At 46.8% G+C, this 14,378-nt stretch overlaps 1 protein-coding gene across 3 annotated transcripts in view; it reads left to right on the forward strand.

Moving 5' to 3' along the window:
- The window catches only part of SNAPC4 (small nuclear RNA activating complex polypeptide 4), a 32,850-nt gene that overhangs the window by 9,168 nt on the left and 9,304 nt on the right, over positions 1 to 14,378 (forward strand). For 2 of the 3 annotated variants that reach the window (XM_081897765.1, XM_081897764.1), the window contains exons 7-17: positions 925 to 1,006; positions 1,910 to 2,014; positions 3,006 to 3,078; positions 3,248 to 3,412; positions 4,434 to 4,581; positions 5,095 to 5,201; positions 6,213 to 6,307; positions 6,492 to 6,586; positions 9,381 to 9,466; positions 11,276 to 11,707; positions 13,483 to 13,575. In XM_081897765.1, the coding sequence (XP_081753891.1) occupies positions 925 to 1,006; positions 1,910 to 2,014; positions 3,006 to 3,078; positions 3,248 to 3,412; positions 4,434 to 4,581; positions 5,095 to 5,201; positions 6,213 to 6,307; positions 6,492 to 6,586; positions 9,381 to 9,466; positions 11,276 to 11,707; positions 13,483 to 13,575 (1,481 nt within the window). The remainder of the gene's footprint in view (positions 1 to 924; positions 1,007 to 1,909; positions 2,015 to 3,005; positions 3,079 to 3,247; positions 3,413 to 4,433; positions 4,582 to 5,094; positions 5,202 to 6,212; positions 6,308 to 6,491; positions 6,587 to 9,380; positions 9,467 to 11,275; positions 11,708 to 13,482; positions 13,576 to 14,378) is intronic. The other variant, XM_081897766.1, reaches the window with a different exon arrangement.

Below are 14,378 nucleotides of genomic sequence, written 5' to 3' on the forward strand. Positions count from 1 at the left end.
GGAAGGCTGTCCTGAAGACTTGCGGTGGGAGGAGGGTTTTCCTTCCCACCGCCAACATTCAGAATGCTGTTTTAAATGTTGGCGGTGGGGAGGAAAAACCCTCCTCCCACCGCAAGCCCCGGGAACAGAGGAGAAGTGCTGTGCACCTTCCCCTCTGTTCCCGTACCTGTGCTGAAGGCTTGCGGTGGGGAGAAAAGCCCTTCTCCGCACCGCCAGCCTGGCAAGCGGTCTCCATAGGAACACATTAATTGATTTTTAATGCATTCCTATGGGAAACCGTGCTTCGCAAGACGAAAAACTCGCAAGAAGAAAAAACTTGTGGAACGAATTCATTTCTTCTTGCGAGGTACCACTGTATTTTGTTCTCTTATTGTTGTATCTTATCTGTTTACCTTCCATTCCTTTCAGTTGTGCTATAAGCTATAACAGTACACAGTCGTGTGCACATTTCTACTTAAAAAGAGTCTGTCTGTTCTATTAGGAAAGGTTTAGTAAAGCTCACACACAGATTTCAGGCTGTCAAGCTCTAGCTGCCCAAAATGAATTCAGGGATGGAATAAGAATGGGGAGATACTCCTACAATCATGGACCCGCCTGCCAGCTTCCCCTTCTCAGCCCGCTTCCCCTTCTCAGCCCGCTTCCCCTTCTCAGCCCCAGTGTTGCCCCCTCAGCTGGGAGAGGGAGGATGGGGGCAAAGATAGATTGAGTTGGTTCCACTCTCATTGGCTTGGGCTCCCTGTCTTCCACCCCACTAATCCCAAAGAGGAACGCAGCTACTACTGAGAGAGAGATGGGGACAGACTAGAGAGAGTAGACTCTGCCTTTTGTTGGCTATGGCTTCACCTCCCCTTGGACTCCTGGCCTTCCTTCCCGCTACTTGGTGACCTTCTGTAACACCTCCCCCCCCACCTTGGTCTTCCATAGGGAAAAGCCAAGAGAAGCTGCTGCTCCGTCAGTCTGTCATGAGTGACCAGTTGCAGCACCTGCTTCAGCCCAAGCTCTTGAAGTAAGTACAGAATGGGGCTCCCGCAAAACGCTCCCCTTTCCCGAAGAAGTGGGGCTGGGAGAGCAAAGTATTCTGTGCTGAATCAGGGCCTTTGCTCCATCTAGCCCAGAAGTGTCTTGATTTTCCAATTCTTGTTACCTCTTAGTTGTCTTTATTTGTTCAAAAACGTTTGGACAGTTGACTTGTGGCTTATGGAGGGGTTACGTTCTGGGGATATCACATGAAGGTGGAATCCCATATAGCACAAAACAACCCTTTGAAAACCGGGAAATGGCCATTTTAAAACATTGGACAGCGCTTAACTGCTTTTAAGCTCTCCACCTTGCTTCCTGGGCTCTGGCTGTCTGAGTTCCTGCGAGATCCCTCAATAGTCTCCCAGAGCCTGGCAAGCAAATCTGAGAGCTTAAGAGTTCTTTCCGCACCTGAAAAACTGACATGGAAAGAGCTTTTCAGTTCTCTGCCTTCTGTGTATTTAATTTGTGCAATTTTAGATTTGTAAAGTTGAAATCACACAGGTTAAATGTGGCTGATTTGTGAGTCATCTATACCTTGCCGTTCCTCATAGTTCAGACACAGTGGGGCTGTGCTTTCGTCTTTGACAAAAATAGCATTTGCCTCGTGAATATTCACAGCACTTTGAGGCTGATGCTCATTTCTTTGTAGCAACACAAAACCCCAAGGTTTCTAGGTTAAAAATGAATTTTCCTTATCTGAGACACTCCTTAGCTTTGACCTGTGTGCAAAGGAACTGAAATTGAACTTGACATGAGTTTTAGGGCGTGATTGAGAGATACAAAGTTTGGGGTCCAGATTTTCTAGTATTGTTCCCAGTGCATTCATTGCATGCTTCTTTTTACACATATGTGAATGTCTCTTAAATGTTTTGGAAATGTTTCTGACCAGGCTTGACTATCTCAATGAGAAGCGGGATAAATTGGAGGATGAGATGGGGAGGCAGATTTTGTGGAAGCAGATCCAGGAAACAACACAGGAAATAGAAGATATCAAGTAAGAAGCCTGCTAATTATTATTTTCATAATTATTTATATCCTGTCTTTTCCCCAGACGGCTTACATAAATTAAAATGACACAGGCAAAATACTAAAAATGAAAAACGTATGAAATATATTTGTCAAGATGTAATTGAATTGAGATAGAAATAAAACAATATAAAAAACAAATTTCTTAAAACACAAACAGTAAAAATAGCACAGCATTATTTAAAAGCCCTTCCATTTTTTAAAAAAACAAAAAACCAACAGTCAGTTAGCAAAGGCCTGTCAGAATATCTTCACCAGCTAGCAGGAAAACAACAAGGAGGGATGTTGTCTATTTTCTTTAGGAAAAATATTAAATTATTAAATTTATCAAGGGACATTATTAAATTTGTTTATGTTACCTGCCTTCCATTTTATGAGGCCTGCTGAAATTCTCTAGATGGCAATGACCCTAAATGACTCCCTGTGCCTAAGCATGCTGTTTGTTGAAGCAGAAAAATTGGCAAAATATACAAGGGTTAAGGATTATTCTTTTAATGAGTCAACACCTTTAGTAGCACCATCACCTGTGCCCCAGACTTATGCCAATGAGTGATAAAACATTTCCCATTACCAAGTAGAATTTTTCAACCATCTTACAAGAAAGTCCACCATGGCATCTGATTGGTTGTGACTGTAGCACACATGATCATCCCTAAACCTAACTAGATATCATTGTTATTATGTAAGAATTCTGCCTTTGTATTTAGCTAGGTTGCAGATCTTGTCTAGTTTCTCTAGGAAGGGAGTTCCAAAGCCTGGGAACAGCCGTCATCAGTACGGCCCTCTTCTGCGGCTCCACCAAGTGGGAATTTGGGCCTGTGAGGGTGCCAGAACTGAGAGTTAAGGTCCCATCTTGCAGCGCTTGGTGAGAGAGCAAGAGGGCAGTAGCACAGCTCAGCCTGCTGCCTTGGGTGCTGGTTTCTCCCCTAAATGTCGCTTCTGTCTCTTGCGGAGTCTAGCCAACTGCCGGAAGGATCTTTGTTGGGGAACAGGTTGGATGAGCACGACTGGGAGAAGATCGCCAACATAAATGTGAGTCGTTGTGGGCAGGGGTGAGGTGGGCTCCCCTTCATTGCTTAAAAATTGTTTGTGATGGGGCAGCTATGGAAGGAGGGTGGCCCCTTGCGCTTCATGTGGCCTGTGGCCTTTTTATTCGTGGTGCAGGCTGTGTGGTCCCTTTTACTCTCCCGCATCTTCCTAGTTTGAAGGAACCCGCAACGCGAAGGAGTTGAGGAAGTACTGGCAGAACTTCGAGCACCCCAGCATCAGCAAGAGGGAGTGGAATGAAGAGGAGGTTGAAAAGATGAAGGAAATTGCCTCCAGGCACAACTGCCAGGACTGGGAAGCCATCGCCCTGGAGTTGGGGGTGAGGCCCATGGATCGGGCTCTTGACTAGGGGTGGGAAGGAGTCTGGGAAAGGCACTGATGCTGCTGTGCGAATATTATTCATTGTTATTTATTTAGAGCAGTGGTTCCCAAACATTTTAGGGCCCCATACCCTTGGTTCCACAAACACATCCCCAGTGCCCCCCACCCTACCCTTGTAAAAAGCATTACAGTGGTACCTCGGGTTAAGAACTTAATTCATTCTGGAGGTCCGTTCTTAACCTGAAACTGTTCTTAACCTGAGGTACCACTTAAGTTAATGGGGCTTCCTGCTGCTGCCGCACCGCTGCTGGAGCACAATTTCTGTTCTCATCCTGAAGCAAAGTTCTTAACCCAAGGTACTATTTCTGGGTTAGTGGAGTCTGTAACCTGAGGTACCACTGTATTCAGAATAGTGTTGTGCTATGCCTACCCAGGAATAATACACAATAAAGCTCAAAACAGTCCCAGTTGAATGCACATTCATTTAAAATCCAGTTAAAGCTATTAAGTTTAATTAATTCAAGAAAATTGATGCAGTTGATCCAGTGATACTAGTCTGATTGTTATTTGCACACCCTCTGTCCCCTTGCCTATTAGTGCCCTCCTGTGGAATCCTATTCCCCCCCTCCCCCCAAAGCATTAAGGCAATGCATCCAGATAGGGAGTAGATCAGTGATCAAAGAACTTAGAACATAAACAATGGCCTTTAGAAATTAAGTGGGGAGGTTAGCAGTTGCTAAAAGTTTGGGTTAAGTAACCTTTTTAAGGTTGGTGCCTGGCAGTTTTGTGAGGGGAAGGCATTCCACAAGTGGAAGAGCCCCTCTAGTACTATGTTGATGCTTGGCCTATTTTCCTGCAGTGCCCTCTTAATGTGCTTTTTGCACCTGACTCTTTCTCCCTGAGAAGGCCAACTTGGGGAACTCTTAACATGGACAGCTGCTCCACCTGTGCCTCCTCTTCCCTCTCACACTTTTGCTTCCTCTTCTCACCCCTCCTCTTCGCTTTCCTGTACTCTCCAGACACAGCGCACAGCTTTCCAATGCCTGCAGAAGTTCCAGGCCTCCAATAAGGAATTCAAGAAGAGTGAGTGGAGCCCAGAAGAGGACCAGATACTCCTGCAGCTGGTCCAAGAAATGAGGGTTGGGAAGCACATTCCATACCGGAAAAGTAAGTAGTGTCCCTGGGGGAAAGACCCTCCTCCTCGCAATGCTAGTACCTCCCCTTCTTTCATAGTTTTCCATGTCAAGACTGTAGCCTAGCTGTTCCTGGATGAGGAGAGCCTGACTGCTGTAGTCCATGCGTTTGTAACCTTGAGGAAGGACTACTTCAGTGTATTCTGTGTGGGGCTGCCTTTAGTTCTGGCTTGGAAGTTCCAGCTGGGGCATAATGCTGTGACTAGACTGAAGACAGGAGCTTCTGGCTGAGAACATGGAACACCCTTGTTAAAACAGCTGCATTGGCTGCACATCTCCTACCAAGCCAAGTTCAATGACCTTGTATTACTTTGCAAAACCCTGAACAGCTTAGGTCCAGTGTACCTCTGGGATCACTTGAACACTTATAATAGCCCAGTTTGAACACTGAGATCCACTGGAGCGTTGTTGGCTGCTCCCCAAGTTGATGAGGCTCGATTGATGACAATGAGAAACCAATGAGACACCCTCTTCTATCCATCTACAGTTGCCTATTATATGGAGGGCAGGGACTCTGCCCAGCTGATCTATAGGTGGACCAAGAGAGTGGACCCCAACTTGAAGCGAGGAGCCTGGACTCCAGAGGAAGATGCTGTAAGGCCCTTTCCTGTTGCCTTTGGGGGTGGGGATTAGAGTAAACCTAATAAGCTAATATTTGGTCCATATAGCTCAGTATTGCCCACACTGACTGGCAGTAGCAACGACTCTCCTAATAGTTCAGTCAGGGAGTTGCTTCCCAGCCCTACTTGGAGATTGAACCTGGGACCTTCTGCATGCCAGTCAGGTGCTCTGTCACTGAACTATAGCCGTTTCCCTTTAACTTAAAGTTAGATACTAGTCCTCAAGGTTCTGAACATAGGACTGAATTAAATAGGAATATATGGGAAAGTGCTTTATACTGAGATGGATGAGAGAGATATACTGATGGGCCTTCAGAGACAGCAAATACTATATATCCTTCAAATTTATCGGAGAAATGTTAAATTAAATATCCTCTCCACAAGCATTCCCGTATGGAAGGTGGAGCAAAAGCATTTTCTGTCTCATTCAGAAAGGGAGCCTAGTCTCACCGAGATTGGGTGGGTAAGGCTTTCTGATCGAGCAACATCATCTAGCATCACTATGGGATTTCAGTAGGTTGTTTCCATTGCTGAGCTACTGCTAATCGATAATAAAAAGTGTACAAGGTCTTTGTATTTTAGACTATTGTGTGGGCTCAAGTCCAGTGATAACAGAGCAGGTGATACTGGAAACAATATGGGAAACACTTTCCTAAAAAAGGTAGACTGACTTAGAGCCCTGCCAGGCATGGAAAGAGCAGCTTTACTATCCACAGGTAGGCATTGACACTTCCAGCACTGTAGTCTGCCTCCTTGCCCTAGGTCATCCCACCACTCACAGTGTGGCTCTAACCACTACACCACCACTACCTCTCTCCAGCATAGAAGAGAGACATTAGTGCTTATTTAGACTGCACGTCTAATGCATTTCTGTGTTTTTCAATGCAAGTTGCTCAAATACCTTTTAGGTAGCAAGTGACCACTAAGCTTAAATAATAATAAATGTCATGTGAAGAATCGGCTTTTGTGTGTCCCCTTCCCACAGGTGCTGCTGAAGGCTGTTGCTAAATACGGAGCACAGGACTGGTACAAGATTCGGATGGAGGTGCCCGGCAGAAATGATATCCAGTGCCGAGACAGGTCAGTGTCCCCTTCCCTCACATGGATGATGGAGCAAGCTTGTTTCTGCTGCTTCAGAGGGTAGGGTTCAAACTGAAAGATTGATTGATTGACTGAGTTGAGGTGCAGTGGCCTGAGGACAGCAGGAGTGTAACACTCTGCAACATCTTTTCTTTCCTCGCCTCCCCCCCCCCAATTGCTGCAGGTATTTGCATGCCCTGCATAGTGACATCAAGAAAGGCAAATGGAGTGAGGAGGAGGAATTGAAGCTCATCGAGCTGACTGAGAAATATGGCGTGGGTAAGGCGGCTCTTCCTTGCAGGGAGTTGGACTAGATGACCTTTAGGTGTACCTTCCAGCTCCACAATTCTATGATTCTATTACCTTGGAAAGTGGCAGACTCTTTTTCCTTGGAGAATTTTAAAACTTGGGGCACAGAAATTGTAGTGCCTGGGATTTCATGGCTAGTGTGCAATCTGAATAATAGTCAAGTCAAGTCAACTTTATTGGCATCACATAGGAACATTCAGAATACATTCAGAATAAATAGGCCAGTGCGATCTCGTCGCCATTTCAACAGTACAGTCATTTGCCAAAGGGAAGAAGAGGCGAGCAATCTCTTTCATCTCTTTGGGTCTCCAGCAAGGGCAGGATCCTGCAGCGTACTTCGGCAACAAAAAATCAAATAGAGGAACTTAGCTACTGTCTTGGTGAGCTCCTGGTCTCTCCCCTGTAATAAAAAGTTTATAACCTCTGTCTCTGTAAATTCTCCTAACCTCTACTTTAGAGGTTTTTGATTTTGTTATCAGTCCACTTGCCGAACCCCGATTTCTTAGGTGGCCTGTGCAAGTGAGAATGGGGCAGTTCGGTTATTAGGATGCCCATAAGCTCTTCAAACCAAACGACTCTAGCTACAGGAGAAAGTTCACCACTTCCTACCGAGATCAAGTGAGTCACACAATCAGAATACACCAAGATTTGGAAAGATGATAGAGTATGCTCGTTAATTCGAATCCTTATGTACTGAGGACATGGTACCTGGAGGAGTGGATTGATTAAATTTTATGGCACTCTCGATGGAAGGACAAATTTACATTGAAGGGAGAGATGATCACTAAGCATAGGATCGCCTATGTGGAACTCAAATCACATGGGGCAGCAATTTAGTGGGGACCAGAATATAGTCTACCACACTATTTCCTTGTGGGGAGAGGAAGGTAAAGTTCTCAGAGCCTTCCCAATCTGGCAGCCCATTGAGCCACACCAAGGCTCTGGTGGTAGACAGCTTGGTGAGCTGCCAGGTTGATTTCTAAGTCCCGTGATTCTTGTTCCCAAAAGCAGAAGCCAGGAAGAGCCGTAGAGTCCAAGATCTCCCAAGCTTTTGTATATACTTCCCTCCCTTGGCCTAGGTTGGCATTAAAATCCCCTGTCAGGACAATAGGTAGATCGGGGCAAATGGTGCCCAAATTCTTGAGCACGTGTGCAAGGAGATCCCATTGATGGTTCTTGGCTATGACAGTAGAGGTGGGAGGAATATACATATTGACCAGTAACATGACCTGGCTCTCCAGCTCTATCTTTGTTGCTAAAAGTTTGCAATTTGCATAGCCAAGAGAATGTATTCACATTTTATATGGGGGGCCACCAGGGTTAGCAAGCCACCCGAGAGCCTGCCTTTGTTGTGGAGTTTGACTGCCGGAACTGTAAAGGCGTTATAGCTGGCAAAGTCAATGTGCCGTGCTGACCAAGTTTCTTGTAAACAAACTATATCCTGCTCCCTTATTAACTTAACAAGGTCAGGATAGCATAACTTTGAGGACTATCCTGCCACATTCCACGATAGCAACTTCAGGGAAGAATGTTGCACTGGGTTCCCCACCTTGGCGCAAGTGGGAGTCATTAGATTGGCTATCACTAGGGGCCCCGGGCGGAACCTGTAGCAATTCCTCTAGTGCCTCAGGGGCGCCAGTTGTTAGACCATGGTCCCTAGTGTTGGCACTTCTTGAACTGTCTGCTGTCAACTCCTTGTTCAAAGTCAAGTAGCCAATTTTGGGGGTGAGATCGCTAGGACAGAGCATCAATGGGAATGTGTGTCCCAGAAATCATTCCCGGGAGTTCTTCTTCTGTTGAGGTGTCCTCTAGTGCTGGCATAGCCAAGTCAGCATTTGCGGGGCAAGATGAAGGTTGAGGAACTAAAATATTAACTTCTTGCAGATAGGCTTTGAGACAGTCCTGGAACACAGGTGGGAGAATAGGTTTCTTAACAGTTTGTGATTCATCCGGCAAGTTTGGCATTGTGTTATCTATCGGGAAGGTTTCTGGTTGGTCCTCGGCTGGGGGCAATCGCAGCTCAGTGCTCGGGGTGACCGGCTTCCCAGTGTGCGTCTCCTGATTGAGTTCAGACAATCCCCAGACATCTGTGTAGTTTCTGATCTTGCTTGCTCCTCCTACATAACTGTGGGCAAAGTCTGTTCTGTGGGCAGAGGTGATGATGAAATATAGTGTCATACATGTTGATTCAGCATGTAGTTGGATCCAGTCCCTTGGTCTGCAAACGCCTTTCTTGGTTGAGTGAGTCTCTTACCGGGGATTCCTCCTGTAGAAAGGCCAGTATCTCCTCTTTCCCAGACCTATCATTATTCGTATTCCTGCTGTCCACATTAGCAGGTTCATGGGGGTTTGTCCTAGGCTTGTTGAGGTCATGCATCTGAATAATAGTAACAATAGTTGTGCTGCACTATTGTCATGCTACATGTCCCCTCAGCCTGCTTCATTGGTGGTTTTTAAGCATCGGTTGGATGACCATCTGTCTGAGATGCTTTAGTTGTGATTTCTGCATTGCAGGGGGTTGGACTAGAAGACCCTTGGGAACCCTTCCAACTCTATACTTCTAAGATTCTAAGATATACCAGGTGCTGGGATCCTTTAGCCCTCTGGATGTTGCTTGGCTACAACTCTCATCAGTCTTAGCAAGCTTTGCATATGACCAGGGAAGAGGAGAGGAGTTGTAGTTCAGCAACATCAACAACTCCCTAGTGCAGGTGTTTTATGGTGGGTGAAATAGCTGACCTGCTTCTTCTTCTTCTTTCTAAAGGTCGCTGGGCAAAGATAGCATCAGAGTTGCCCCATCGCTCAGGGACTCAGTGCCTCAGCAAGTGGAAAGTTTTGCTGGGCTATCGGGTAAGTTCAACTTCTAGGGTCCTTTTGGGATTTAGAAGTGCTCCCATAAATATAAAAACATATAAGCAGAGCCATCTGCATAAGGTCAACTGCAGTCATCCAGCCCAGCATCCAGTCCTCACAGGGGCCAGCTAGATGCCCCAATGGGAAACCCCCAAGCAGAACCTTAGTGAAATAGCAACTCTCTGACTGTTGTTCCCCATTGTCCAGTATTCAGAGGTACAGTGGTACCTCGGGTTAAGTACTTAATTTGTTCCAGAGGTCAATTCTTAACCTGAAACTGTTCTTAACCTGAAGCACCACTTTAGCTAATGGGGCCTCCCACTGCTGCTGCGCTGCCTGAGCACGATTTATGTTCTCATCCTGAAGCAAAGTTCTTAACCCGAAGTACTATTTCAGGGTTAGCAGAGTATGTAACCTGAAGCATATGTAACCTGAAGCGTATGTAACCCAAGGTACCAGAGTATAGTGTCCCTGAGCATGAAGGTTCTGCTGTCATGACAGGCAACATGCAGTTTTCAATAGAGCACATTTCAGCAGTTTGTTCACCCACATCCCTAGGTTACCAAGGCAGGGTGGGGAAAGGGTGCAGTCAGCTTGGAGGAAACTGCCTTATTCTGATGGTGCCTTTGGACCATCTAGCTCCATATTGTTGACGCTGACTGGCAGCAGGGGCTCCCCAGAGTTCCAGTCATAGAAATCCTTCCTGGGACCTTTTGTATGCAAAGCAGATTTAAAAATATATTTTTTAAAAAAATATTTATTCCCCACCCATCTGGCTGAGTTTCCCTAGCCACTCTGGATGGCTTACCGCACATAAAATGCTCTACCACTGAGCTTTAGCCCTTCCCTGAAATAATAAAATATGGTATTCAGAAGCAATACTCCCTCTGACCATATAGGCAGAGCATAGCCAAAGTGGCTAGTGGCACTGATAGCTTTTTCTTCCATGAATTTCTCCAATCTTCCTTTGAAGCTGTCTATGTTGGGGGCCATCAGTGACTCCTGTTGGAGTTTAGTTAACTGTGCTCTGTATGCGGGACTCTACTCTACTCCATAAATTTATCTAAAGCTATGTGTGCCATGTGTGCTGCATGGCCAATTAAGAAAGATAATCGCCCAATAAGATCAAAACCGTCGCAGTTGATTGCATGTTTATTCAAAATCAGATTGAACCCATCTTGTTTAATTATTCCTGCAAAATATATGAATTTGATCCAGAGGCACCAGCTTTTAAAGTCTGATACTTATTAATTCCACCTCCAACACCCCCTGCACCTCCTTGCCTCTTAGCTCCCCCCTATGATATCTCAAATGGGACGCGGGTGGCGCTGTGGGTAAAACCTCAGCGCCTAGGACTTGCCGATCGCATGGTCGGCGGTTCGAATCCCCACAGTGGGGTGCGCTCCCGTCGTTCGGTCCCAGCGCCTGCCAACCTAGCAGTTCGAAAGCACCCCCGGGTGCAAGTAGATAAATAGGGACCACTTACCAGCGGGAAGGTAAACGGCGTTCCGTGTGCTGCGCTGGCTCGCCAGATGCAGCTTGTCACGCTGGCCATGTGACCCGGAAGTGTCTGCGGACAGCACTGGCTCCCGGCCTATAGAGTGAGATGAGCGCACAACCCTAGAGTCTGGCAAGACTGGCCCATATGGGCAGGGGTACCTTTACCTTTATGATATCTCACTGCCCTCTGTGGAAACCATCACTCTAACCACGATGCCACCAACACCTCTTGAAATGTGAACTCGCCACTGCAGCTGTTCTTGCGATTAATCTGAGGTTGCTCTTTTTTCTGTCTCTTGTTTCCAGAAGAAGAGGCGGAAGCTGAAGCAGGAGGGCTGCACCTACCGAAAGCCCCGGCAGCCCAGCCTCTGCTTGTCCAGCAGCGAAGATTCTGACCTAGAGCTGTCCCTGGAGGAGGAAGAGGAGGAGAGTGTGGAGGAGGAGGCAGCCCGGACCCACAAGGCCATGGCTGGTGGGCACTGGGAGGTGCCCAGCATTGACCTCTGGGTACCTACCAGGAGGGGCATATCATCAGAGAACCTGGCCTCTGTCACGCTGCTGTCCAAGGGCTTCAACGTAGACCAGAAGCATGGGATGTTCCCCAGGGTCCTGAAGGCGGGGGAGGAGGAAGAGCAGCCCCAGAAGGCAGAGGCTTCTCCCCCTGCCACTGCTCCTCCCAGTGATTTGTCCCCTGCCCTGATTGGAGCAAAAGAGAGCTTGGTGGCGGAAGGCAGCAAGGTACGTGGGGAAGGGGCCCTGGCTCAGAGGCAGAGCATCTGGCCCACGTTTCTGTTTCTTCAGAACCAGGATCTTACTTTAGTTTTAGGGGAAAGGCTGTATCTGGTAAGTGTCTGTTTTGCGTGTAGGTTCAGTACCCAATGGTAGGGCTGGGGGAAACCCCTGCCTGAAGCCCTGGAGAGGAATTGCTGCTGGTCAGTGTTGAAAAAACTGATCTCGGTGGACATATTCCGTCCGACTCAGTCCAAGGCAGATTCCTATATTTCTGTTCAATTCAGCCCATCCTTCAGAACCTTGAGGATTGTTATAGTCTTTATGCTGAGAGGAAGGGCTGCACTTCAGTGCTTAGAGAATGCTCCCTGCCTGTAACCCTGGAGAGCCGCTGCTAGTCAGTGTAGAGACAGTGCTGAGCCAGAGAGACTCAAGGGTTTGACTCTGTAGAAAGCAGCTTCCTTTGTTCCTCAGAGCCACGAGGATTAGAAACTTACTTCATGTTAAAGGGAAACGACCAGCTTTGTATGTATATGAAGCAAAGTTCCTTCTGCATCTGTTCATTGCTCAAGAAAAGGCAGAGGGAGAGAAACCTCTTTCCAGTACCTCGTCCTGTATGGAATCAAACCCAGACCTGTAAATGAGCTGGCTTCCGCTCCTGTGGCAAATCCCAATGACCTTTCAGTTATCAGGCAGGGAAAAGCTTTCTGCAGCTGGTCCATTTCTCCATTTCTTCCAGGCCCACAAGATCAGTTTTTGTGCTCATGTTATTATTTTCCTACAGAGAGGAGGGGATTTTGTCCCTCCCACTCACTCCACTAGGTAGGAATATGCAGATTCTGAGCTGCACTTACCCTGTAGTGGGAAGGTGGCCCCTCCAGTTCCCATATTGCCTTGCTCCCAATGCAGGTCAGGTGACAGGCCTCCGCTGTCACTCAGATTTTCCTGAGGAGATTTTTCTTCATGGAGTGTCACTCTTTATCAATACTAGGAAATCAGTGAAGTGACTTGTAAGAGAAAAGAGGCACAGAATCCGGCCTTTACCAAGAGTTCTGCTATTGGATTTGGCAGATTGCAGTGGCTTAGAGGGTGCATTGCTAAGTGTTATGAGGGTCATAAAGGAATTCCATATCTATAAAAGGTGCCTGGAGGTTCTAGTCCTCATTAAAATATCCAATTATGTATTTTTATTTTCTCTGTTATAACTGTATTCCAGAGTGAGTGGTACCAAGAACCCCGTGTAAGATTTTGGGCTATTTTCTGTTGAGTTGTAATGACAATTTGAGCTACCAACATCATAAAGGTAAAGGTACCCCTGCCCATACGGGCCAGTCTTGCCAGACTCTAGGGTTGTGCGCTCTATAGGCTGGGAGCCAGCGCTGTCCGCAGACACTTCCGGGTCACATGGCCAGCGTGACAAGCTGCATCTGGCGAGCCAGCGCAGCACACGGAACACCGTTTACCTTCCCGCTGGTAAGCGGTCCCTATTTATCTACTTGCACCCGGGGGTGCTTTCAAACTGCTAGGTTGGCAGGCGCTGGGACCGAATGACGGGAGCGCATCCTGCCGCGGGGATTCGAGCTGCCGACCATGTGATCGGCAAGTCCTAGGCGCTGAGGTTTTACCCACAGCGCCACCCGCGTCCCTGTACCAACATCATATATAAGACCAATTCTTTTGAAAATATAAAGATTTTCTGTTTGTGACTTTCTTTCTCTTAAATGAAAATAGATTGGGATCTGTGTTTGGCTGATGGGTGTTTCTCCTTCCTGTTTTCTTTGCAGAATCCCAGGAGGATGAAGGACTCCTGGAGGGTGTCTTTGGCTTATGTGAAATGTGTGTTGAGGAGAAACAGCTATGAGTTGCAGCGGAGAAACGTAAGTCTCCCTCCCATGGTTCAGAAGCTCCTCCTGGCTCTCTTAGGTTTAGGATAAGGAACTTCCCTTGAGAGACAGTGTAGTGAAGTGGTTAGAGTGTCAGACTAGGGACAAGGGTTCAAATCCCCCCATTCAGCCATGAAGCTCACAAGGTGACCTTGGGTCACAGTCATTGCCTCTCAGCCTACCTCTCAAGGTTGTTGTGGGGATTAAAAGAGGACTAGGACCTGGGAGAGACCCAGGTTCAAATTCCACTCTGCTGTGACACTGACTGGGTCACAGTCACTGCCTTTCTGCCTAACCTGCCTCACAGAGTTGTTGTGGAGGAGGAGGACAGAACCATGTATGCCACCTTGAGCTCCTTGGGGGAAAAGTTGGGATATAAATACAGTAGATTAGATAGGTAGATCCCCACACTTTTCTTGCCAATATGCCTGATGATATTTAGAGGCATTCAGTTCAGATTGGCTGTTGGGCGTCAGAGTTAAGCCAGCATGATGGGGCAGTGGACTTCGTACCTTCCCCCATGTGAATGTGATGTTGTTGTTTCTAAAAATACGTTCAAATGGCTTTTAACGAGGCCTGCTTAGTTGGATGAGTCTGTTTCATTCTCTTTCTACCAAGATACCCTCTTGCTTTCAAGGCGGCTTTCAACAGTTTTAAACATACTGTATTCCAGAGTTTATTTGTTAAATTTATAACCTACTGTTTCTCCCTAAGGAACTCAAAATGGCATACATGGTTCTCCCTCCCTCTTTTCCTTTCTTTTTAATATTTACAATTAAAGCAGCTTAAAGAAAACA

Source organism: Podarcis melisellensis, assembly GCF_964234715.1.
Source record: "Podarcis melisellensis genome assembly, chromosome: Z".
Classification (NCBI taxonomy): domain Eukaryota; kingdom Metazoa; phylum Chordata; class Lepidosauria; order Squamata; family Lacertidae; genus Podarcis; species Podarcis melisellensis.